The 27,732-nt window shown below is 37.9% G+C and overlaps 1 protein-coding gene across 1 annotated transcript in view; it reads right to left on the reverse strand.

The window, feature by feature from the left end:
- LOC149154957 (AUGMIN subunit 3-like) overlaps positions 1–27,732 on the reverse strand; it is a 690,355-nt gene that overhangs the window by 148,853 nt on the left and 513,770 nt on the right. Inside the window, exons 11-12 of the mRNA XM_089441741.1 lie at positions 2,402–2,459; positions 2,240–2,295 (exon numbers count right to left, since the gene is read on the reverse strand). Of these exons, the coding sequence (XP_089297867.1) occupies positions 2,240–2,295; positions 2,402–2,459 (114 nt within the window). The remainder of the gene's footprint in view (positions 1–2,239; positions 2,296–2,401; positions 2,460–27,732) is intronic.

Here is a 27,732-nt window from a genome sequence, read left to right on the forward strand (position 1 = left end):
GACTTTTATAAAGTCAATGAAAAATTAGAAAGGAAAAGTGACTTTGGAAATAAATGACTAAGTGGGTCTTTATTAAAGTGGGGTGAATTAAAAAATAGAAAGTGAAATTTAAATGAGCATTTAATCTCAACCATTGATCTAAATCTATTTCAGCCATTGGATTTAGAGATCACCCAAAAGTCACTTGGATCACTCAAAAGTCACTTGGAGTTATATTAAAGGAGGAAAAGGTCATTCATTCTTTCATGAGCAGATTGGGAGAAGGAGAGCAAGAGAGCAAGAGAGATTTCTGAGCAGGAAGGAGAAGGAGACAGCAGCTTGGCACACATTCCAAGGCAGCAGTTGAGCAGATTTGTACAGCTAATTCAGCACATAGTGAAAGGCAGATTTTTGCACAAAAAATCGAGGAGCAGTTTGCTGATTTTTCTGCACACAAAACGGAGGTCGTACAGCATTTATTGCTGTCCTATTTGCTGTAATTTCCAGATTGCTGTGAGGCACGGGAAAGGAGATAAGTTGTAAATTTGCTTGCTGATTTTTGCTGAATAATTCTCACTGTAAAAAGACAAATTTCAGAAATAAAGAAGAGCTCTCAAACTGGTTTTCCCCAAGAGTTGTAGGGGGTTTTTCCAGGGTCAAGTTGACCAAAAATATCAGTGTTTTAATGTGTTTTAATGGCTGTTTTTAATTGCTGATTTTTAATTCTGCAATTTCCAGCATTCTGAAAAATTTCCAGAATTTGTGTTTTCAGCAATATTTATTTTTCCAGTCTGTTAAATGTATGGTTATGGGAATGGGCATTTAACTACATGGGAGAAATAAGGAGAAACTGAAAACCGGGGTGGGAAAACAGAAATTTTTACATCCAACACAAGAATGAGTCTCTCCAGTGAAAGGAAAACAAAAGAACCTACCAAAATGAGGAAAGTGCTTTGTGCCACAAGAATTATCATCTCATGTGAGAACCAACTTGATTAGGTGTTTCTCATAGTTGTTATTTCGTAATTTCAACTAATTATCTATGAAGACCCTTTTCTTGCTGATCAACTTAATGAACCATCAAAAGGGTTCAAAGAAAATCACATAAGAGTAGAAAATTATGTGATCTCGAGCCATAAAAATGTTAAATGAAATCCACCATCCATAAAAATAGTATCTTTAGAGTAGGTGCAGGGAAATTATAAAGACACAATGAAGAGCTTCGCTACTAGGGATTTCCTTCTCAAAGAAGTCCAAAAGAATCTAGCGAACATATATGAACCCTCCATATGTACATGACAGCACAATTGTTGCCTAAATAAGAAAGAAATTCCACTTGTGCCTTTGGTTTCATGAGTATTCATTGGGAAGGACCAAATTGCAAGCTTCAACAATTATAGAAACATCAAACCTAACACAAATGCAACTAAGTACAAGGGACAAATTTGTACCAAAGTTCAAACCAAACTATCCAATAATGGGGAAACAATATCTAGAGTAGGTAGTGGGGAATTAACAAAACACGGTGAAGAGTTTCTCTAGTAGGGATTTTCTCTCCAAGGAATTCAAAAAGAAGCTAGCAAACATATCTCAAACTTCTACACATATATAAGGGGACTATTGTTCCATATATTGGTGAACAACTCCACCTGGGCCTTTGTTTCAATGAAGCACTGATCTACACACCAAAACCTAGACTACCATGGGAACTTGGGTAGTGGTTTCTCTTCAGTTTCATAAGTCTTCATTAGGACCAACTAAATTGTAAGGTTCAACAGTTAATAGAAACTATAAACCTAAAACACATGCAACCAAGTACAGGAGACAAATTTATACTGAACCAGATAATCCCTTAGTGGGGAAACAATGCTCCAATCCATCCATTATCCATAGACAGTTGCATACACATTTATGACAAGAGGTGAACGTTAACAGACAAGACTTCAGCAAAATAATAATATTAAGTATCAAGAGCATAATAAATAATCTGTGATTCTGTAGTGAGTTCATTATCAAGTACGTTTTCCTTAACAACATTGCTAATGAAAACACAAAATCTACTAAAGTAATGCTGCTAAAGTAGCATACGAGTTTAACAGTAAAATATTATAGTAATATAAAATAAGATCTTGAAATCCTCACAGCTATGCCCCCTTATTTCCAGATTATTTATCCATGATTCAAGCTTGTAAACTGGTTTCATCATTTGTAGAGTAAATGGAGCATTACAAATTTGTGTAATGCAAATAGGGAACATTACCCTCTTCTGTTGTGCAATGTAATATTCTTGCCGCATGACCTTCAAGTCATAATCACCTGACCAGATCAAAAACTAATTATGCATAGCCACAGTACAACCGCCTCTAGTAAAATAAATTAAGTTTTTTGAATGACAAAAATCAATTCGATAATTGCACCAGACCTTGTAAAATGTAGGTATCTTGTAGTTGGGCAAGCTCCCAACAAAGTCGTGGTATCATCTGCAATTAAAAATTTCTCATTAGAATCTGAAGATTAAACAGATTCCAAGCAAAAACTCAATAATAAGCTAATAACACACTTACCAATGGAAGTAGAAAATCAAGTTCCAATTGTACTTGATAACAAGAAAATTATTACACAATTTATAATGCAAGAGTCTAATTAAAACATGAACCAAATTATTTAAAACAGCCTATGTTCTTTTAGAATTCACCTGAACAGCCCACCATTTTATTAGCTATATATTGTATTAACAAGTCATAGCAAAACTCATGGAAATCAGATGGATTTTCAATAGCAAGACTAAAATCAACGTGCTATCTTCCCAAAGGAATATTTGATGGAAATCCACATGATAATCCACGCAATTTTTCCTAAGTTACCAAGATGCGGATCCGGATATGGATACAGATCCACCAGTTTTTGGAAAAACCAAGATCCAAATATGGCAGGAAACAACAAGTACAAATAAATATAACTATATTTTTATAATTTGTAAAACTTAAAAATATGTATAAATATCTATATCTATATAATATTTATAATACATATACTTTATAATATATTTGATGTATATCAAATTTTATATTATTTATAAAATAATAATAATATATTAATGTAAATTTTATATTATTTATATAATAATAATATATAAATTATATATACCAGCAATATAAAATTTACAATTAATTTATGAATATAATATAAATGCCCAAAGAGTGTAGAACAGACAATGACAAGGTGTTCTATTAAGGCACTCCATGGTGTAAAGGTCACCAGCTCGAAACTCCGTAGGCAAAAATTCAACCATGCTAAAGGCTAGTGTGGCCTAGGCCAGATACGATCACCAGGTGATTTTGACAGCTTAAATGCCCCTAGGTCGCAGCTACTCAAACCACGGGTTAGTCATGCAAGTCATCTCAAGACTCACATAAACTTGCAAACAATATGTGTGTGTGTGTGTAATTAATTACATTTATCCCACGATTTAGTTAAGTTATTTTTTAAAATAAGTGTGGCTAAAACATAATGTGTTGGCACTTGTAATCGGTGATTTAGTTAATAAACAAATAATGTATATGAGACCCGACAGCACATTGCAGCATGACGTCAGACAGACAGCACGGTGGATCGCGGCTCAAGGGCACACTCAGGCAAGACAGATGGTGCATTCACATTCCAAGACAACTGGCAACACATTCCATGGAGGCTTGAGGGCGCATTGCAGCATGAAGGACACAACATTCGAGGGAGACCTGAGGGGTACATTCCATAGCAAAGTTTTGATTGGAGATTAGCTTTGGGACTTGAAATCAAATCACAACCCAATTTATTTATGTTTCTCTTGGATTGGAAAGAAACAATTAGAGTCAAAAATTCAGCATGTCCAACAAAATCTCCCACAGGGCAGAATTCTTTTGACCCCAGAAAATTGTAATACCTTCAAAATGACGCTAGAGAGGCTCTTCGAGAAGGAGAAAATTACAATTCATAGCCTTCATAGTCATGAATTAACACATTTAATTCAATGCACACTTGCAAAGTGCAAAAGAGCAAAAATTAAGAAGTCTGAAACAAATTGCTTTCCGCTTAATGCTTGGTTTGACGAGGAATGCAAAAAGGCAAGGAGAATGTGGAAAGAGTCAAACAAAGATAACATAAAGCTCAAAGCTTACAAACAGTTATTAAGCAAGAAAAAGGCCAATTTCATGGTTACAAGGAGGGAAGAACTAATCTTCCTTGGGAAAAATAATCCCAAATTATTTTGGAAGGAGCTCCAACCGAAAAAGATACAAATTGGAAATAATATTACAGCTTCTAAATGGTTTGACTATGCAAGACGACTCTATGAGCAGGTTCCCAAGATTGACCCTCCCCCCTTGGTCAACACTGATACTGAACTCTTCAAGATACAAGAGGTAGAGATGGGTACCAAGAAGTTGGGTGTTGGAAAAGCAAAAGACTTAGTTGAACTCCAAGTAGAATATCTAAAGTGGGGCTCAAAGATTCTTGCACCTCACATTACAAAAATATTCAACAACATCATACAACAAGGGCTCCCCACAGATTGGACTACTAGTCTAGCAATACCTCTTTTCAAGAGCAGTGTCGTCAATAATCCCTCCCATTATAGGACCATCATGATAAACCCTTTGTTTGCAAAGCTATTTGGAAGCATGCTAGAAAACAAAATTAGCAAGAGGGCAGAAGAAAGAGATAAGCGTGCTAAAGGGCAAGCAGGTTTTAGACCTAAACATTCCATAGTTGATCATTGTATAACTTTAAGGCACATCATTGAAAAAGTTTGGGAGAAAAAGGAAGAAGTCTTTTGTTGCTTTGTTGATTTCAGAAAAGCATTTGACTCGGTTCCTAGGGATAAGCTTTGGCACAGAATGGAGGAACCCGGGGTTCCTATACATTTGAGAATAGTTGTGCATAGGCTGTCTGAAGAGGTGAAAGTCAAAAGTAGAATGTCAACAAGCATTTCTGAAAGTTTTAGAAGTGATATCGGGGTCAAGCAAGGTCGCCCACTGTCTCCTACCCTTTTTGGTTTATATATCGACAAGCTTGAGGAGTGGTTAAATTCGCAAGGGGGTGATGGTATCTATTTGGGCAAGCTTGTTATAAGGCCTCTTTTGTATGCATGAGACCTTATTCTGATTACTAAATTGGCTCTTGGTTTGCAAGAGCACTTACTATCCCTTGAGCATTTTTGTAGAAGTGTGGAGATGCAAGTCAATATCAGGAAAACGAAAGTAGTGGTCTTCTCTAAGAAAAGAAAACGTAACCAGCATAAGTTCTACTTTGAAGGCAACATTCTGGAAGAAGTTGCGGATTACAAATACCTCGGAATTGACTTCAACAAAAATCTAAGCTGGAATGATTGTAGAAAGAAAAGAACTTTGGGGGGTTGGAAAGCATTTTATGCTTTTCAAAATAGGTGTAGAGAGACAGAGTTATGGAACTGGAAAACTGCTCAAACTCTTTTTGGGCTTCTAGTGATTCCAGTGATTCTCTATGGTTGTGAACTATGGGCTAGCAGTACATCCAACATGCAGTGGAGACAAATTGAGAAAATTCAGAAGCGTTTGATTACAAACAAATTTAAGATTAAAAGTGCAGTTCCTTATGATATCTTGTTAAGTGAAACAGGGACTGCTCCTATTGAAGCAATTGATATGGCGCGGGTCATAACATATTTAAAAAAAATTGAGCAAATGGAAGAAAGTAGATAGCCTAAGGTTGTCTTTAATGATAAATTGTGCAAGAGCAAAAAATCTTGGATGCAGCAAAATAAAAAATGGTTTAGTAAATGGGGTATTTGCTTGAACGCGTGTCCCATAAACATCAAAGAGATAAAAGCTTTTGTTATGGAAAAGTTCCACAAATGTACTTGGAATAAGGAGCTACGAAGAAAGAAAAATTACTATATTGAAGTGTTTAATCCCACTCATAGTCATCAACCGAAAGCATACATAGAGGCCAATATCTCTTGGAGAGCCAAGATTCTTGTTGCTCAGTTAAGGACTAATTCTTATCAACTCCGTCGTGAAACAGGGCGCTGGAAAAGGTCAAAGGAAGTGTCAGAGGAAAGAGTATGCATTTTTTGTTCTTCCGGAAAAGTGGAAACAGAAAAGCATTTCATTTTAGAATGTGAGGCCTTCAAAGACAACAGGGAAAGTTATGCAGATACGCTAGCAGCTAGCTCTTGGGATAATCTATTTAGCGAAGGGTTTGTCGAGAAGTTGGGAGCATTTATTTTGAAGCTTCACAGAAAAAGGGCCGAATACATCAAGCAGATGAAGCAATCTATCCCATAGGCTATCTTTAGCCTCGTGGACGTTAAAATAATTTCTTTCTTTCTTTCTTTCACCTTCAGAACCATGTAAAAACACGTTAAAAATTATTATTAAAAGACAACTAGTTGATGGCCAAATCTAATGAACTTAATAAAAGTTATGCGACCTTTCTTCATATGCGTAGAATTTTGAATTTTATGGATGGAATTCCACAAATGGGTTGACTTAGGCTGACATTAGTGTTTGTTGTCCATCTTAATTTGTTGTTGGTACGAAAACTGAGTGAATCTGAATCCAAATCCGTATCATATCCGTGCATACAGCACCCAAGCCTGACGGATCTGGTAATATAGAATTTTTCTAACTATGTCACTCACATGGAGCTCCATAAAGATCTCTGGGAACAAAATTGGAAGTAAATTCATAAACAGTCCAGATAGTTTCAGTTGTCCGATTTCAAAGAGAAATGAAAGTTGAAAAACATATAATCTAAGTTGCACTGAAATGGATACGGGGTTTGAAACGGATACAAAAAATTTTCAAAAAATTTGGATACGATACGACAAGGAAACGATATATATATATATATATATATATATATATATATATATATATATTACCATTCATCTTTTAGAATCTAGATTCTATATCTAAAAATACATAATCATCATCATGAATTCAACATAAACAAATCATCATCATCAATTCAGCATAAACATTGTCATCATCATTAGCGTTTATTATAACATTCAACATATTATCATCATCATTAGTAATGTAATCAGAAATGCTACAACCTTTGTGCTTTCGGGTCCAACTCCTTCAAAGAATGTGTCATGCATGGCAGATGGTATCTATCTTCCTTGCATGACAATTAAAAGGCCCATGGGATCATTGGGATATTCTGTCAAGACCTATTTGAACATTTCAATCTTCTCAATGTCAACTTGGTCTCTTGACTATATGCAGGCAAAAGATTGGCACAAAAACGTTTTTACGACGTTTCGGACAATGATCGTATCCGTTTCCGTTTTGGAAAAGGGGATCTGCATTTCCGACAATTTCTTTAGGCATTTCCGGTAACTTAGCAAATAATATAATTTACACTATTAACTGCTATCAAAAATATTGATGTACAATTCTTGTTATCTTTAACATTGTGTTTACCAATGTTGATAACATTGGAATTGGTAATATATCAGTGAGGGTCACATCTTCTCAAAAACCATTGGCAAAAAAATCGGAAAAAATCAGCAGTTTGCAGCAAACATTAAAACAAAATACAAAATATATTCATTTTTTTAAATTATAAACCAATAAAGCGACAACATCAATGAAACACGTTTACACAAAAAAAGGAGAAAGCATTAATACATATGATGTAGTGGATGCCAAATAACAAATGGTACATCAAAGTCGATGTTGAATCCCCAATCATGATAGCCTTCCAATCAAGGACTCAATAGTGGAGAATCAAGGACTTGGACCTATTTTCCTCTTTTCCTTGTTTTTCTTTTCTCTTGGTATTCAATAGAAGTATCAACAAATTTGTCAAATTTATGATATAAAGGTGGTTGAGGATGAACATATTCTTTTTTACCATGCCCTACCCAATATCATTTACAGCTTTATTTCTTGTTGGTTATAACAGCCATTCATGAATCAAGGGACACAAGAAACTTACAAGAGAAACCCCCAAAGGGAGAAATATGTTATAAACCAAGATTTCTGTGTGTGATTCTATTGTACAAAATGGTCACTATGTATAATGATGGAAAACATAACAAATACATTATATTAATGTGTTCAAACCACCACCATAACTATCCCCTCAAATATTTCCATGAATCTCTCACTAAATCTCCATCCCAATTTTCACTCGTTCATCTCAATCTCTCAATCATACATAGACTTTTATGCTTGGTCTATCTCATTACATAATTTAAATATTAAATTATTCACAAGTAGCAGTTATTTCATCATACTCCCCCTTAACGAGTACTTGTGAATTTTGTGTCTTCAGATGTCTTTTGAACTGGTACCATCCTCATCTTCAATTGTCTACATTCTTCTTCTCTGGCCTTTCCTTTCATCTTCATTTATCTTCATCCTTCATCTTGTACCTGGAAAAAAACATAACTAATGTGTTTGTTTAAGTCCATATAAAAAAGTTACCATCCACAGGAATACATGGGTCACTAGTCATTATATCTGTTGGTTCTCTAGGAAACTTTTTCTCATACATGGCTCAGCAACATATTTTCGTATCTATATATTCAACTCCCCCTACATCATCAACATCATTCATCAACTTGGGTTTTTTGGATTACTCATAACCTTACCCTAGGTTTCTTGGATTATTTGCAACCATACAAACATCAAGTTGCTTCTTCTAGCCATCATAAACCTGTTTCTCTCACAACAATGACAAATGGTTATTCAACACCACTTTTTCCTTCATGACAAGTGGTTATTCGACACCACTGTCTCTTCAATGGGGCTATACTAGCCTCTTCGGGCATCACATTGACTCACGTACATTCAATTTCAACTCAAGCCTGGTTAGCCTTTTCCATACATCAAATACATTGGGAACCATTATACTTTTAGGGATGTTCTCATGGATTCATTACATATGCATCTGAACACACAGTACTATTATTTACCTTGTTTGATGTCCTTTTTCTACCTGTATCTTCATCTTTGTATCTTCATCTTCCTTTTCCTTCTTCTTTTGCTTCTTCTTCTCTGCCGACTTTTACTGCTTCATTTCTACTGCATCAACTCTCTTCTGTTGTCTTCTCAAATCCAGGAGTTCATTCTCTCTATCATCATCCTCTTTCATCCTGCACATCTTTTTTCATCTCACTTTCACTTTTCTCTATAGCCTCCTTTTGTCTTCTCTTCTTCATGGAGTCTACATTTTTTCTCTCTCTTCTTCTTTTTTCATTGAGTTTGCTTCTTCATTGCTCTTCATCTGTATGCTTCATTGATGGAGTCTTCTCTATTTTCCTCCTCCTCTCTTCTTCTTCTATCGTCATCATCTTGTGACACTTGTTTTGACTTACTGCAATACCTGCATGAATAATTTCTTGTAGAACGGGCGCCTCCATCCAACAAGACACCTCCAATCTTCTTTACAAACTCTGTTTCTTTTTGAAGTTGACCAAGACCCAACAAGACAACTACGATCATGGTTTGGAAAACTTAATTAATGCACCACGGACATGACTTGGCATAACTCAAACTTGACTTTGACTAAACTCATTACACAGCCAAGATCTTTAACTTTGACTCCTTTAACTCTTTACAAACCTTGGGTTTCAGATACAACTGAAAATGCGCCCTATTTTAGACAACCAATGACTTACATTTAACTTGACTCCAAATTTTCTTATCTTCACAAATATAATTAATTTTAACTTTTGACTCCAACTGAGACTCTCAAATTCAATATTGACTTTTGATCTATTACAAGAAATAACTCAATTTTGACCCTAACATTAAAAAAGAACTTTGCCTTCAAAATTTGTCTAGGCGACCCAGCATCATCTCCCATAACTAACTCATACATGGTTTTAATAACAACCTAAATCACTTATTTTACAATTGCTTCAATACACTGACAAATAGATCAGATAGGCATACATCTTGGATCTGAGAAGAAAGAAAGAAAAAAATTGTGTGCTTCCTCTATTTTTCAGCTAATTTCTACGCCTCCTTCAATTGTTGGTTCCTCTCCTTGCGCTTCACCATCAATACAATAGTCTCTCGTAAAGCTCCTTTGCCAATAATGGTCAACAATTCAAAATCAGCCACACCCATCTTGGGTCATTGTAGATACATGTACTTCGTCTCCTTCTGTTGACGATCTTCATTAAGATGCATTTGTTCTTCTTCTAGTTGTCACTCTAACACCCATCTTCTCTGGTGTTGCAGCTTTCTTCCTAGTGACAAATTACAATCAAACCCAGGACCTCTTCCTTCTAATTCGTTTCCTCTTAGCCACCGAACTACTCTGTTTTTTTAAAACCCAGGCTCTTGGATTTCTCGGCATGTTCCTTAGTGTGCAGCTGTAGCAGCTCATATTTACATTCCATACTGCAAACATCATTATCTGTGTCATTATGAATATATTCACCATATCTGCCACACATAACACATACAAATTCTCCAGTGGCCGAAAAATGCTACTCGGCTCTTTTCTCTGCCTTTGACTTCAACGATCCCACATTGACAACAGCCACTGCACTTAGAACTGTAACAGTAACCACTCATACAATTTAAATGCACAGGAAAAGGAGTCGTTGCACTTCTTCCAATTGAGAGATTTGTGTTCATGGATGACAATGGTCCAAACGGGCTCAGGATGATCTTTTTCCACTAAGGACAAGATGCCAACATGTTTTGATCACATCTTCAATCCAATTGGTCGCAGTGTCCAATGCTTTTGTATATAGAAGAGTATAGTTCTACTTGGAGAAGTTCACCTAAACCTCCTGCTCAACGGCCTTGAATACTCCGTTACCAAAACTTAGCTTTCAGGCTATCTTCCACATGGGTTATGCCCACTCACTCTATTACACGGCTTTTCTCCACGTTGATCTCTTCTCACAAGTTGGTCACTTCCCCTGGCTCTTTTGTTTCACACGCAGGTTTTAGAATTTAGAAACTAAAACTTTTGCAATTTTATAATATGATGATACAAATTCAATCATACAACTAGTGCACATAACCAAAATAGCACCAACTGAAATTCATCTCTGAACCAAAAATACATCAACAAAGAGGTTTTAAATGGCCTCTAGAGTCCAAAAACAATCATGCTACAACAAATAACTACATATCATCAAAATCATTGTCTATATTGGGATGCTCATCATCAATATCACCTTCTAACCATTAAAATAAGATAGAAAAATCTTAACATGTCAAATTGAGATTTTGTTTGAGTGATGAGTATATTTTTACTAGGGTCATGACAGAGGAGCTCAACAATCATTGCGTCCAACATTGAGGTATAGAGGGCTTGGTGCTCTTGATTAAATGTTAGTTCCACACCCTCATACTTGACAAAATTGAATGAACAATCCCCAATCCTAAAATCCTGAAAATTGTTAAGTCTGCTGGATTTTGAGTGGGATCTAAAATTCTACTTTCTCCATATGAAATCCAATGAGGTTGGAACCACACTCGAACATCCTGAAACAATTAATGGCAATGTTAAAATTTTAAGTAGAAGGATGAAAATGAAAGATAATATTAAGAAATGAAAATGAAATATGACAATAAGTATTTATTAATAAATTCTTATTGTCATATTTCATTTTCATTTCTTAATATTATCTTTCACTTTCATCCTTTTACACTAAGAATTTAACATTACATACCATTAATTACATAGCATTAGTAGGTGCTAGACAAACACACTTGCCCAACACTCGGAATCCCTTCTAACACTACATAATCAACCTCAGCTACATTCCAAATTGTCTCAAAGCTCCAACTTGCTGAGTGAAATGACAAGAAAAGAAAGCATTACGACTCCAGACCATGATCTTTCAAAAACAAACCACCCAAAATTGGAAAAAATCTCAATTTCTTAATTAAGAGTGCAATGTTTATTTTAAGGGAGAAATAATGATTTTTCAGGCCAAAAAATTCATGATTCTTCGGCACATCGTCGATTTTTTAACACTGGTTTTTTATTTCCAATTTTCCTTGGGAAATTTTGCAATAGCATTTTTCAATACCAATCTGTGTCTTTGTATAGGACATAGCTTAAAACTATTGTGCTGTTGACCATGGCTAAGAAATCCATAAACAAAATATCACAACCAATATAAAAACCACTAAGCTGGAATCCTATGTGTAAGCTTATGTTATAAACAAAAATGTGATATTGTAAATGAGGTCTTATGCTCAACCAACTAAAACTTCCAAAGCTGTATAAGTCAAAGGAAATGTTTTAAGAAAATAACTATTCTATAGGAACAAATTGACTAGTGAATGACCATACGTCTAGGATATTTTAAGCAGGAACAATTATAAATGAATCTTAGAATAAAAGAAAAAGTTTCAAAAATATTGACTTTTATTTTGGTAGAAATTAGGGGTTAATATTTAAGGTCCTCTGTAATTTTAAGACTTTTTAAAGTTTCTTTTAAAGTTACAATATCGTTGTCCTTGGCCTTTCATTAGCAATAGTTATTAAGGTCCAAAATAAGTGAATACCTAATGAAAAGTCGCACGAATTTTCAAAATGGGTATGGGTCTCAAAAATGGGAATGACTGAAAAGATCCTGAAACAATTAATGGCAATGTTAAAATTTGAAGTAAAAGGATGAAAATGAAAGATAATATTAAGAAATGAAAATGAAAAATGACAATAAGAATTTAACATTACCATGAAGAATTTATTAATAAAATTTTTATGTCATATTTCATTTTCATTTCTTAACATTATCTTTCATTTTCATCATTTTACACTAAGAATTTAACATTACATCGTAACATACCATTAATTACATAGCATTAGTAGGGGCTAGACAAACACACTTGCCCAACATTCGGAATCCCTTCTAACACTACATAATAATCTTCAGCTACATTCCAAATTGTCTCAAAGCTCCAACTTGCTGAATGAAATGGCAATAAAAGAAAGCATTATGACTCCAGACCGTGATCTTTTTAAAAAACACCACAAAAATTGGAAAAAATCACAAATTTTTAATAAAGAGTGCAATGTTTATTTCGAGGAAGAAATAATGATTTTTCAGGCCAAAAAATTGGCTGGCCAAAATCACAAATTTTTAATAAAGAGTGCAATGTTTATTTTGAGGAAGAAATAATGATTTTTCAGGCCAAAAAATTGGCTGGCCAAAAAATTCATGATTTTTCGGCACATCGTCGATTTTTCAACACTGGTTTTTTATTTCCAATTTTCCTTGGGAAATTTTGCAATAGCATTTTTCAATACCAATCTGTGTCTTTGTATAGGACATAGCATAAAACTATTGTGCTGTTGACCATGGCTAAGAAATCCATAAACAAAATATCACAACCAATATAAAAACCACTAAGCTGGAATCCTATGTGTAAGCTTATGTTATAAACAAAAAGTGACATTGTAAATGAGGTCTTATGCTCAACCAACTAAAATTTCCAAATCTGTATAAGTCAAAGGAAATGTTTTAAGAAAATAACTTTTCTATTGGAACAAAATGACTAGTGAATGACAACACGTCTAGGATATTTTAAGCAGGAACAATTATAAATGAATCTTAGCATAAAGGAAAAAGTTTTAAAAATATTGACTTTTATTTTGGTAGAAATTAGGGGTTAATATTTAAGGTCCTCTGTAATTTTAAGCATTTTTAAAGTTTCTTTTAAAGTTACAGTATTGTTGTCCTTGGCCTTTCATTAGCAATAGCTATTAAGGTTCAAAATAAGTGAATACCTAATGAAAAGAAGGCACAACATTGTACAGAGATAAGTCTCACAAATTTTCAAAATGGGTATGGGTCTCGAAAATGGGAATGACTGAAAAGATGACCCCCCACACCCAAGAAACCAAACAGGTGTGTTGGGGAAATGTGCTATACATGGTCTTTTTCTTAAATAACAGATTATCTTACATGAAAATAGGCCTGATTTGTAGGGACGTTTCAAAACAAATCAGGTTAATTTGTCTTTATTTTCCATTTATTAGGGGTTGTAGCCTTCCTACAGGTCCTACACCCTTTGTGGGCACTTCAATGGGCTCAAAGAACTTAAGGCATCTTGAAATGCACCAGTTTCATGCCGAGGCATCTTGAAAATTCCTTGAGCCACACCATATAATGTTTCCAAAAGACGAAATGTCATACGGTATGGCTCAAGGTGCTTCCAAACCATTCCATACATGTTTGTGAGGATGTTTTGAAACAAGCATTTGGGCGGGTTATCCATTTCATCCAACTTAGCTAACCAGTTTGTATCTATCAGAATTTTGACCAACTAGTTGCCAGTACGAATCTCATCAAAAAGATGTCGCAAAATGTGTACCTGCAAATTTGGCAACTTGTATCAATAAACTGTATGGAGAGACAAGATGCCCAAGCATCTCTACCAAGATTTTGTGAACATGGCTTTGAGCTGATCTGGTTACATCAAAAGATTTGTTGGAGAGGATGAAAATAATTCAAATATTAGTTGATGATGCCATATTCCTTATTTTTTATTTCATAAATGCATATTTGAATATGATGTTAGGATATTGACACTAATGATGAAGTCTTGGCAAGGCATGTGTTGAGAAATTCATGAATATGACATTCTACATGAATTGCAACATCAACAATTAAGACATCTTAGTTTTTAGGAAGTTGTGGTAAAGAATATCCTAACAAAATTGAACAATAACAAATTTGTTAGGTCGATGTCAAAGATGTTATCTAGATTGGACCTCAATTAATAGTAGAAAAGATTGATGACAAGAGTCACAACTCAACTCAGGAGACAAAGCAAAGGCCAATGAGGAGGTACATTGACATGGTATATGGGAATATGATATCAAGCTTAAGTCCACATCTTAAAAGTGGTTAGGAAGAGCTTAAGGGCCCAGCAAAGAACACATGAGGAGGTGATAAATAGAGGAAAGGACAGTGAGAACAATGGAATCTAGGAGACATTGCACCCAGTTGATACAAAACGGTTCCACTAAATTCTAGAACTAGAATGTTTTGTGAAGTGAATTGACAAACATTTCAAATGTTACAACATAATATTAAAGTAGTCATTATGATTTACATCTTGAAACATAATGTTTAACTCTCAAACTTGAAGCACAAAGCGTTGATCAAAAATTGGAAACAGAAATGGAAGAAGAATTAAGAGAATAATGATTTCTATAAGTATCATTGCCGAAGTGGAAGAATGAAACTAAGGTGGTTACCTCCACATCCTATGATCCCTCCACATCTTATGAAGTTTTCAAATGAGCCTTGAATTCACAAAGAAGATTGTGGAAAGTCGCTAATCAAAAGTAACAGCAATGGAAACTTAAAATTCGTACATTGAGAGAATATCTGACTAAATTAATGAAGGCAACAACTAGTGGAAATATTTTCTCCAAGATGGTCCTCAGCCGGCAACCACCAGCTAGCTCATTGTGCCATTTTCTCCGCAACTTGAGCTAGCCATGTGGTCCCTCGCCCATTTGCCATGATCGTACATTTGAAGGTGGGCCTCCTAAACCTAAAGGTATGCCTTGTCATTTGGAAATTGAGTATTGTAGTTTGCTTATCATGAACACTTTTGGGCATGGATTAATGGGGGGATTCGGCGAAAAGAATGGGCTAGGTCTATGCTTTTGTCCCCTACACCCCTTTTAGGAACTAACCTTGGATTCTAGTCCTGTGGGATCTCTTTTACTGACCATTTGGTTCCATTGATGGTATTTCACAGGAAATCCGATTTTGGTTACGTGGTCTCGCTCACTTATCCACTTATATTACCCTCTTTCCATTCATTATTACACCATTCATAATTTCTCCCACTTGGGTCCACATTCCTCCATTAGGTCCACATAGGGTTAGCTTGCCCCTTCCCCTTGCCCACACCTTGGGTCATGGCCTAGAATGAAGCCTAGAGGTTGATGCAGCTGAAAATATAGTTAAAAGCATATATGGCCACATTCAACAGGAAAATGTACCACAAAATGCAAAATATGGTTGGGAAAAAAACATTTAGCACGTGGGCAAAAGCCAAATACATGAGCTCACCCCATCATCATGGCCATAATCCTGGTTCCTACAAGTTCTATGAGCCTTCTTCATCATATAGGAACCCATGATTGTCCCAACCCCTAGTGGGTGATGAACCGCCCCACCTTAAAGGGGGAATTCACTACTATATCTTATACATCATGGTCTAACCCCTTGAACCCGAGTAGTTAATCAAATAAAATCATAAAAAGGCAAAAGGCATATAAATAAAGGTGGAAAAATCAAGGTCAGGGCACCTCATGTACCACGATTTCTCCCTCCTACACATTATAAACCCAAGTGTGGGCTTCCCTCTTATTAGCTACCCTTGTACCCCAACATGTGACCCAAGGTTGCCCCTTCTCATCCCCTACTTCATTCACCTATCTATCACATGCCACCACCTTTTGACAGATGTACCTTGACTATATTATCCCCTTTAGAGGTAGAAACCACCTAGAGGATACTTGGTTAACCCCATTTGGATTTTAGGAGACTTTGGCACATCTTGAAGCCCATTATGGAAGGGCAGGCCATTATGAAGTCCCCACTTGTGGTCCATGATTAGGTAAGCTCATTTACTCGATTTCTCTAATGACTTGTTGTACTGGAAGGCTAGGGGACGCATTGGATCTTATGCAGGATTGTAGATGGTTTCCATTTGGGGTTTGGTCTCCCAATACGGGGTCCTAATCCTCCAAAGGGCTACATTGGCACATGTAGGGTGAACGTTGAGAGCCATGGGCCTCCATAGCAGCAAATTGCACTTCATGGATCCCCACAACCATTCAAAGATTGCTCATGGTTCACTTATTGGACAAGGAAGATGCACCTAATCCATCATGCCCAGTCAGCCCTAGATCTACACCATACACTTGGCAGAATATCCAAGTCTTGCACAATGATGTGGCATCACCAACACCATCATCCTAGCCCTTGCAGGTGACCTACAAGCATCTTCGATTTGTTTAGAGACCCATGAGGACACTTGTGTGCCCCCACATGTCATTTGGAGCACCATAGGTTATTACAAGGGGCCAACCCTTTGCCCACTGCTTTTGAGGGTCCTACTCTTCATTGTGGCACCCATGGACCTCATTAGGCCTCTTAGAGGGCCCTACGACATGCATAGCTTATTATTTGACCTCTTAAGAAGCTTACTTTTTCATTTATGAGCTAGTTTGGTGGGCTTATCACCAAAAGTTATAATATTAACACATTATTTTATTTTTGGGGCTTATGTAGGTCAAGGAGGCTAATTCGAACTCCTAAGTTGTGTATAAATACAAGTGAGATGAGTTCATTTCTCATCATCACTTTGGTTTGGATCTCTTTCTAAGGATGAATTGGAGCTTTAAGGATGAGTTTTGATGTGTGGATATTGGCCTATCTTCTCTTGGAGCTTCTTTATTGTCAATTGTCAATGATTGGATATACTCTATTACATTTAAGTACGTACTTTTGATGTTATTCTTGTTTACTTTTGTCATATATGTTGGACTGGGATTTTCCTTGTTCTAGAGCTAATCGTTGCATGCATTTACTACGTAATATTGTGGAATTTGTCTCTATAATAGCCTTCCTTCAATGTATGGGCCATGTAATGTGAGTGAAATCTCCTAGGGGTAAAATTTGACATTGACAACCATCCTCTTGCACATTTAAGTATAAAAGCTGCAAGGTTGCTTCTTCTTGACCTAGAAGGCAAAATGAAGTGATCTTGAGCCCTCCTTGACTGGGAACCAAGAAATCCTACTCTTACTCAACATAGACTCCATTCTCCCAAAGATTAAGGCACCAATCTACCAAAGGTGGTCACTAAAATCCATATTTTCTCACATCCTTCCAGGACTAGCCACATTGGGATACCTAGGGCATCAATTTCTCGACAAGCTAGCCATCAAAAGAATTCGATCTCCTAGGGTCTCCTGTGTTGGCCTTTCCTCTAGCTCGCCTCCAATTTTGAAGTCATCCTAACAGTGGAGTTGGGAGAAAAGTCAATCCCTGGCTTCAAGATCAAAACTTGCCCTGCCATCCCCAAGGCGAGTACCTCATAGGGTCAAGACAACATCTTCAAGTAAAATTCTTTCCTTGATCCTTTCCCCCACCTTGTCTAGGGTAAGAATATCATTGGTTTCTTCATACCTTCCTCATACCTTAGATCGGGTCCACTTGGCCCCGTATGGTCCCACTTCTTTAAAGGATCATTAATCAAGAACCATCCAGGATACCAATTCTAACAAGGATTTTAGGGATTGAGGAACTCCTTCACAAGCCTATTCCCATAAACCTAACCTCAAAATCCTCTCTTCTGTTAAAATTTCTAAATATTATCTAACGCCTGTTAGAAATTTTATCTGTATTCTCTAGTTTATTTCTCCTAGTTGTTAATTACGAACAAGTTATTTAAACATATAAATACTGAAATAAACGCAATACGGTCTCAACCATCTACATATCAACAGCTAAAAGAAATAGCAAACACACAAGAGACACTGTTATTTTTGGACAACTCGTCCCCGGAAAAACCCAACTTGGGAAAACCGATGCAGCAATTATGAGGGTTATTTTATTATGCAGACTTTCTGAGTACAATTAGCTGCCAAACCGGCTCACCCGACAGAGAAAATAATCAGCAGTAATACCTCTCTATTTGGAAGCAGATATTCGGAAAGTCTGCCCCACGAAACCCTCTCCAGCACAATCTGAAGCTCAGCGTCAGCCCTCTTGGCCTCTACGTCAGCCCGAAACTCACTGTGTCAGCCCTCTGAGGCTCTACGCAACCTCTACAGCCCTATGCGTCACTCCTGCAGCCTCTGCGTGGATGACGCAGGCCCTTCTGGCCTCTGCGCAGTCCCTTCTGCCTCTGCGTGGCTCCCTCTAGCTCAGCGTTTGCCTCTCTCTGCTTCTGCACTAGTCTCTCGGCACTATCTCTACCTCTTTGTCTCGTACTCACTGCCCCTCGCTGCAACTAATCATTGATTCGATTTCTCTTAGCAAACCCCGCTCTAGAAAATCGAATGACTGATCACTCTAGTGTATTCTCCAACTGACCCTCAAGCCTCTTCTTATACTTTTCCTGATGGTCCTTCAACGGCCGAGATTACATCTCTAATCAACGGCTAAGATCAGATTTGGCTTGATCCATGTCATTTGAAACCTTCTAACCCAGTTTTATATTAATACCCATTAAAAATTTATTTTTCCTAAGTTTAGACTTAGGAACTCCATTAAAAATATTTATTATTTTAATATCTCCTAAACTAGGTAGAATCTGCCCAAACCATTTCTGGGTCTTGGAGATCTCATGTGCTTTAGCCTCTCCACCAATTTTCATGGCTAGAGAACATCAGATGCTACCCTAAATCAACACTCCCTCTTAGCGAGGACTGTCCTCTAGTAATACTCCACACTGAGCATCACTCTGATTATACGACACTGTACCTGTGTTGATACTAGGCCTCCTTGCCCAACATCCCCTACATTGTTGCATCCTGTACTGTTGCCCATTGCTCTACCACTGCCACTCCTCTATCCATATGGCAGCTCCCTCTACATCCGTGTTGCTCCTGGTCCTTTCTCCCAACACTGCATCTGCACTGCAACCCCCTCTCATCATGCTGCATCGTGCTAGTGCTAACTGCTACTGCACTGCAACTCAGTTACTGAGTAGTAAGTAATTGATCCACCCAACTACTGACATCCCTGCCAGGCTAGAAACACTCCCGATGTTGAAGCTCCCTTTGTCGCTATCTTGTGCTCCCTCTGCAATCTCTGCGCTGCTGCAACACCTTCATGCCTCTCGCACCACTGCAAACCCCTTTGTGCCATCCTTCACTGCTACAACATCCATCGTGCCTCTCGCACTGCTACAAACCCCACTGCACTGCCAGGGACTACTACACTGTAGCACTCTCTGTCGCTTCATCTGCATCTGTTTCTACCGACATCTACCATCCTACTACTTCTCACTTCGAGGCTCCCGTAGCAAGGAATGATCCAAGAGTTTGGGTACCTCAAGGATCCTGCCCCTCATCGCTTGTAGTCCTCCTAACTACAGCTCGATGTCTCCCCACCTCTTCTCTAGAGGTACATGAGCACTCATGGCACAATCGTCATCCTCCTCTACCTCCTTTTCCGCCTTCGTTGGCGCTGCCTTGGAGTCAGACGCCTCTCCCTTATTCTTCTTCCTCGGACACTGGTTTTCATAATGCCCTAGTTCCCCACAGTTGAAGCACTTTATCTTGGAGAGGTCCTTTTTCTTCCTCTTCTCCTGCTTCCCCGCAAATGCCAGAGTTGCATCCTCTTCCTCCTCTTTCTTGATCCGAACTCCTTTGTTGCTACTTCCCCATCTTGGACAGTCATCTGATCTCTTTTTGGCGAAGAGCTGCACAAAATTCTTCCCAATCTAGAAGATTCGCCCTGCCTAGAATGCTCTGGACAAATGTCTCCCACTCCTCGAAGACTGTGTTTAGGGCGGTCCTCACCATCAACTCCTTATCCGGCGTGGCCCCTATGGAAGTCGGTCCCGGATCTCCTTCAATATGCTGAGGAAGTGATCTATCTACTCCCCCCTCTGCATCTGGTATGACCGCAACTGATTCTCAAGTAACATCTTCCTCTGCACGAAAGTGTGCTGATACAATGTCTTCAAGTTGTCCCACATTTCCTTTGTCGTTTCCTTCTTGGCAATATGCTGGACCACATGATCCTTGACCCCATCAAGGATTATGCATTTCGCCTTGGCCATTGCTTCCTCGTACTTTTCATTTTTAGCTGGGTCAGCTGGGATAGCCATTGTTCTCAAGGCAAAGGCCCTTATGCGATGTCTATATAGAATGGACAGGTTCCTGGCCTTCAGACGACAAAGTTGGACGCGTCGTCCAGCCTGTCCTGATTCCTCAGTCCATTCATGGCCATCTCTCTGCTCTTCCTTTCGACTCCTCCGAGTCTCTACTTCCCTCTGGAAGTTCTCTGCTAGACTCCCTCTGAGTCTCGATTTCCCTCCTGGAAATCTGCCTGCCAACCATCGAGTCGCACCTCTCTGATCTCCTATGCAACACTGATCTGGATTTCTTGGCTAGAAATCCGCCTAGGTAGCGACTCCCTCTACCTTGGTTTTGCCCCGTTAGGTATTGTTCTGTCTCGGCAGCAACAGCACCCCACCAGCTTCACTCCCCGCAATTCCCACAGCTTCCTATGCCCCAACAACTGAAGGACTAAGCCTCTAAGCTCTGCGCAATCTCAGCACTGGCTGAAATGCTCCCCTAGCCAACTATGTCAACCCTCCTGGTCTCTAAGTGGCTCTTCATGAGCCTGTTCTGCCCTCCTCAGCCTCTGCACTGGCCCAAACTAATGACGCAGTCCCTCTGCATCAACCCTTCTTTGTCGCTTTCTACAAGGAACAGCTTCTGTCACTCAGGTTAGTTGTCTTTCCTGCAAATGCTTTGCTTCAGTTGGTGCCTTCAGCTCTCCTGTGATCTGCAATGCTCTGATACCATGTTGAAATTTCTAAGTATTACCCGTTGGAAATTTTATCTGTATTCTTTGGTTTATTTCTCCTACTTGTTAATTACAAACAAGTTATTTAAACATATAAATACTGAAATAAACACAATACAATCTCAACCATCTACAGATCAATAGCTGAAAGAAATAGCAAACACACAAGTGACACCATTACTTTTGGACAACTCGTCCCCGAAAACCCAACTTGGGAAAACCGGTGCAGCAATTCTGAGGGTTATTTTATTATGCAATCATTTTGAGTACAACTGGGTGCCAAACCGGCTCCCGACAGAGAAAATAATCGGCAGTAATACCTCTCTATTCGAAAGCAAATATTCAGAAAGTCTACCCCACGAAACCCTCTCCAGCACAATCTGAATCTCAACGTCAGCCCTCCTAGACTCTGCGTCAGCCCAAAACTCACTGCGTCAACCCTCTGTGGCTCTGTGTAGCCTCTACGACCCTCTGCGTCACTCCTGCAGCGCCTGTGTGGATGACACAGGCCCTTCTGGCCTTTGCGCAATCCCTTCTGCCTCTATGTGGCTCCCTCTGGCTCAGCGTTTGTCTCTCTCTGCTTCTGCATTGGTCTCTCGACACTATCTCTACCTCTTTGTCCCGTACTCACTGCCCCTCACTGCAATTGACCACTAATTCGATTTCTCTTAGCAAACCCCGCTCTAGAAAATCGAATGACTGATCACTCTGGTGTATTCTCCAACTGACCCTCAAGCCTCTTCTTATACTTTTCTTGTTGGTCGTTCAACGGCCGAGATTACATCTCTAATCAACAGCTAAGATTAGATTTGACTTGATCCATGTTATTTGGAACCTTCTAACCCAGTTTTATATCAATATCCATTAATATTTTATTTTTCCTAAAGTTTAGACTTAGGAACTCCATTAAAAATATTAATTATTTTAATATCTCCTAAACTGGGTAGAATCTACCCAAACCATTTCTGAGCCTTGGAGATCTCATGTGCTTTAGCCTCTCCGCCTATGTTGCAGGAAACGTGGGGTAGGTGGAGCGCGTTTTCGTACGGAAACGAGTACAAAACGCTGAAAGCGTTTGGTACGGCCCTGAAACGCGTTTCAGGCCGTACTGCCATGTTTCACGAAACTGAAACGTGGCCAGTACGGCCTGAAACGCGTTTCGGGGCCGTACGACCCACGTTTCAGCATTTACTTGTGTTTTTTTATTTTTTTTATTTGTTTTCTAATCTATTGTTACGTTAGCCTAGTGACTTCTAGTTGCTTCCAGATGCCTGTCTAAAGTTATAAAAGTGAACTTTTGCCCTAGTGTTGATATGCAGTTCATGGTAATGTTAAATTCTTAAAGTAAAAGTGATATTCTCCTTTATTTTTCATTTTCATCCTTTTACTTAAATTTTTAACATTACCATGAAATGACTCAGGATGTTTGAGAGTGGTTTCGCCCTCATTGGATTTCATATGTAGAAAGTAGAATTTTAGATCTCACTCAAAATCCAACAGACTTATCTGTTTTTCAGGATTTCAGGATTGGGGGGATTGCAATGTTTCCATTGGATTTTATCATGTACCAGGGTATGGAACTTGTATTTAATCGAGAGAACAAAGCCCTCTATGCAAGGGAGACTCCCAATAATCAAGAGAATGTAGGGTACTAGGGTATGAAACTTGTATTTAATCAAGAGCACTAAGGTCATTCGACTATGTAGGAGGAGACTCCCAATCAAGCACGACACAAAAAATTAGAAATTTCTTGTGGCTGATTTTGGATATTTCTATTTTCATTATGTGATTATTCATGAGTAAATGTGATGTAAATTTAGATACTTATAGTTTATGCATTGACAATTGGCAATTTTATCATAATGTAATAAATTAGAATGTATCATATATGCTTTATGATTGCACATATTTCTTAAATGTCCTAATATATATATATATATATATATTCGCGTTTCCCCATTCCAAAATTTGGGGAGGTCGCGTTTCGTATCGCTTCCGGTTTCGGAAACTCGTACCCGTTTCCCCGTTTCATGCAACCTTGCTCTCCACCAATTTGCATGGCTAGAGCACAACATCCGATGCTACCCAAATCAACATCTTCCTTTCCCTATAAATACATAGTAACTTGCTTGCTTTGCAAGCAAGCTCCATCCTTCAAACTTTTCTGGGAAAGGGTTTGTTTGGGTCACTCATATCCATTGACCTATCATTCATTAGTGACTCCATATATATCGGGTCTCCTCCCATCAGTAAAAGTCTATAAATAGAAGGGAGACTTAGCTGTGTGACAGAGGGCTAAGCCTCCATTCATTGTCCTTGGCCTAGCATTTGCCCTTTAGGGATCCCCATAGGTCCCCTGCTAGTTTGAGCGGTAACAATGTGCACAATGTAAATAGGATGGTCAAACAATGCAAAAGTCCTAGAAATGCAGTTTTGTCACATTTCTCATGAATACGATTCGCAATGCCCATTTATATAAATAGATACAGTTGGTGAATGATGCCAACTACACGATGTCATCACGATGATGACTTTCACAAACTCTTAAGTACTCATCTTTGTTTAAAAAGGTACCAAGGAGTTGCTTCCTAGTATCATTTGCCTAAGCCTGGGAACAGAGTGAAACCACCTTTTTAGTTGACTTTATGTGGTTATTGAAGTCATGTGAATTTTTAGTCGCTTTATGAGGTCTTAAAAGTTAAAGTACATTGTACTTTATTTATTTAAGTGACTTTATGAGAGAAAGGTACATGGTACAAGAAGTTATTAAAGTGACTAGGGAGACTCATTAATGAAGGAGGAGACATAAGAGGGGATCAATGTAAGATTAGATAGCTGCCCTTCATCAAGGAGAGCTGAGATCTAATCTCAGCCATTGATGCTAGGGATAGGGCTTCTCATTACTATGAGACTAAAAAGGAGGAAAAAGGCAAACAGGAGGCTCATTCTTCACGTGCAAGTGAAGAGGAGTGAAGAAGAGGTGAAGAGTCTGATGAAGGAGAGATTGATTTGCAGCTAGGACAGTCAAGTACAGGATCAAATCCCATGGATGGAAGGTGGCATGCAGATTGAGAATGTTCAGGCAGCTACAGCATTTCCTCAGCACATGTTTCAAGGCACTTCCATTGCATTTTTGGAGGAAAATTGTGGGCATTAATTGCAGGTCAGGAAGCACACATTCAAGGAATTAAAAGCTGGTCTGGCTGACACAAAAATCAAGGAGAGATTCCTGATTTGACAGCACAGAATTCAAGGGAGAAATTCACTGGTGTAAAGCACGAATTTCAAGGGCCTGGTTTGCTGAACAAAGCCACAAAATTCGAGGTCTAAAGCTAGACTGATAGGCTAAAATTTCGGGGGCAGAGTGCTGACTGTGGCACGAATTCTGAGGTGCTGAAAGTCTGAACATTGACACAAATTCCACTGCAGTGATTGTTGAACAGTGGCACAGGTTTCAAGGACAGTGACATGATTTCCTAGAAAGCATCAGGGAGAGATAAGTAACATATATTATGTATTTAATGCTCTAAAAATTCTCTGAGATAAGCAAATAAAATCCTCTTCCAAACTGGTTTTCCCTTCAGGGTTTTTCCAGGGTCATGTTGACCAAAAAACGTTGAAAATGTAACTAGTATCAGTCTTCATAATTGTTGTCTAGCTCATGACGTGATGTAATTCATTTGTTGTAAAGATCAAAGAAAATTATTTTTTTAAAGCAAGGGTTTCATGCTCAATTTATTTTGTTTTTAGGTCAAAGCACCCATTGTGTGCTTCTAGGGTTTGTATCTTAAGTCATTGTCATCATGTAAAAAAACCTTCTTGGGCTCCATATGTCGAAGAAGAAAATTGTTTTTATGTCAAAAATATAAAATAAGTCTCCTCCACCAAGTCAGCTCCATCTCCAACAAGTCGACCTCATTGAAGGAATTCGACCACGCCAAAAGACTCTATATAAGCAGTGAAATCGATCTATTGTGGCATCCATCCAAGAAGAATTCGATCTGCAATCTGAAGTGACAAAGAAGTGCAAGAAAGCTAGGGAAGGAAGGTCCTATCTTTGCAAGAAGGAAGGAATGCAAGCGAAGAAGAAAGGAACCGAAAATCTGCCTATTTTCTGTCACACCTGCGAAGAAGTCTGAAGTTGCAGTGGGAGTTGCAGGGCTGAAGGTGCAGGCCGAAATTGCAGAGATAGGAAGGAAGGCCGAGACCTTGTTTTGGAGCTGAATTACTTTGACTTGTGTTGACTTTGTATGTTTAAAGGCTTGTTGATTTGGGCATCTTTATCTTGATTAAGAAAAGAGTAGTTGGAAGGCTGAGTTAGTGGATTGGAGGAAGTCTTATTGTTGGTCAAAGGTCTTGGTTGTCTCATTTGATTTGGTCCTAAAGGAAGAGGAGAATTTTTGGGTTTTGCCCTGGCCGAGAGCCTACATACTGTGTCACTTGTTGTCTTGATCTTCATGTTTTGGTTTTGATGGTTGCTTGATGATAAGAAGTTAAAGAAGCTAATAAAAATTCAAATACATCACAAGTAATTATGAAGATAAGGAAATCTTTCTGCCTTTCTGATTTTCTTACGAAAACTAGTGTCCAAAATTTTTGTGCATGCTTGTGAATTTCCTAATATCTAAAAGTGAAAGTGTAAAAGAGTAATGGTACTTTCAAGAATTTCTTTTAAATTTCATATTCGTGTTTAAATCAGCAATTAACCATGGGATGTGGGCATTAAACATGACGAGAAAAACGAACTGAAACCGGGTGGACTACCAATCTTATCATGACAGCTTAATGGAGCTTATGAAGATCTCCCAAAATTCCATAGTTTCGCTCAAATAAATTGGATATGCAAAAATATATGTAATAAAATGCTATACAAAAATGAATGGATGACAAAGAATGAAAAGTGAAACTATAGATGCATGGTATCACTATACACAATGCATCCAAAGGGGTTGGATCCAATGGTCGAAAGCAAAGAGTTTTTCACTGCTAGGCAAGGTTCAATTCCCATGAGTGTCTAGCATAGAGCCATGGGGGCATTTTGAGGTAGTGGTCGAATGTGCAGTTGGACCCAGAGAGATTATTATATCAAATGGTCTTGTGACTTGTTCACACATAAGTGGATCAAAGCCCACCCCCTTGTCTTTCAATATAAGATGTATAACTTCAGTGGGATTAATGGTTAAGAACATGTGTTTCCCCATAAGAGGCCACCCATACAAACTTAGAGGGGGGGGTAGAGAGTATGTACACCTTTGTAGACTTTAGCAATCAAATGATTGCATAGAGGTGGGGCCCCTTGTCCACAAACAAGGTGGTCTCATACACCAAGTTGGTGTCTAGCTTGGCTAACCTTAAAAATTAGATTATTGTTATTATATAATATTGCCTCTTAATGTTAGGCTCTTGCTCATGACACAAATTGATGGAAAATGTTAAATTAGTAGAACATTGGATATACTAAACAAGACATGAAACAATAGTTCATCTTTTATAAGTAGAACATGGACAAAGACAACTAACTTCGAACATAAGTGCATCTTGTACATATGAAGGCCTCTTTATAAGCTTCTATTAATGATAACCCCATTCAACTTGCACAATTGATGATGTCATCTTCTTAACTTTATTGATGACATTACGATTACACATGGGTGTACTAATGTGAAATCTAACTGCAATCTGTAAGTAGGTGCCAGATAATTTGCACAATTGATGATGTCATCTTCTTAACTTTATTGATTACATTACGATTACACATGGGTGTACTAATGCGAAATCTAACTGCAATCTGTAAGTAGGTGCCAGATAATTTGCACAAGTATATGCCATAATCGCAAAAATGATAATGCAATTCATAACAAAAACAAATTATTTTACCACCATCAGCATCACAGCAACCAAACGTACCATACAAGCAAACAGAACATCTCTATATAAAATATATCAGAGGGTAGTTACTATATATCCAGAGGGTGGTTACTATATAAAATATATACAATGGGAAATTTACATCATCATTCCTTTAATTTAGCTAGCAAATATTTATATCCTCAATCATTGAAAAATAATGCTTTCGGAAACATAGATTAATAACAGAAAACAAACATGATAAAGCAATTTTCTCTTCCTTCTGAGAAAGTGTACTTTAAATCGCTACTGATTTATGCATTCTTTCGCCTGCAAAACATACAATAAGAAACTGCTGGTGAAAAACTCAAATTTCA

This window comes from Pinus tabuliformis, chromosome 9, assembly GCF_031772625.1.
Source record: "Pinus tabuliformis cultivar Carrire ecotype Pingquan chromosome 9, CPIR1, whole genome shotgun sequence".
NCBI lineage: Eukaryota > Viridiplantae > Streptophyta > Pinopsida > Pinales > Pinaceae > Pinus > Pinus tabuliformis.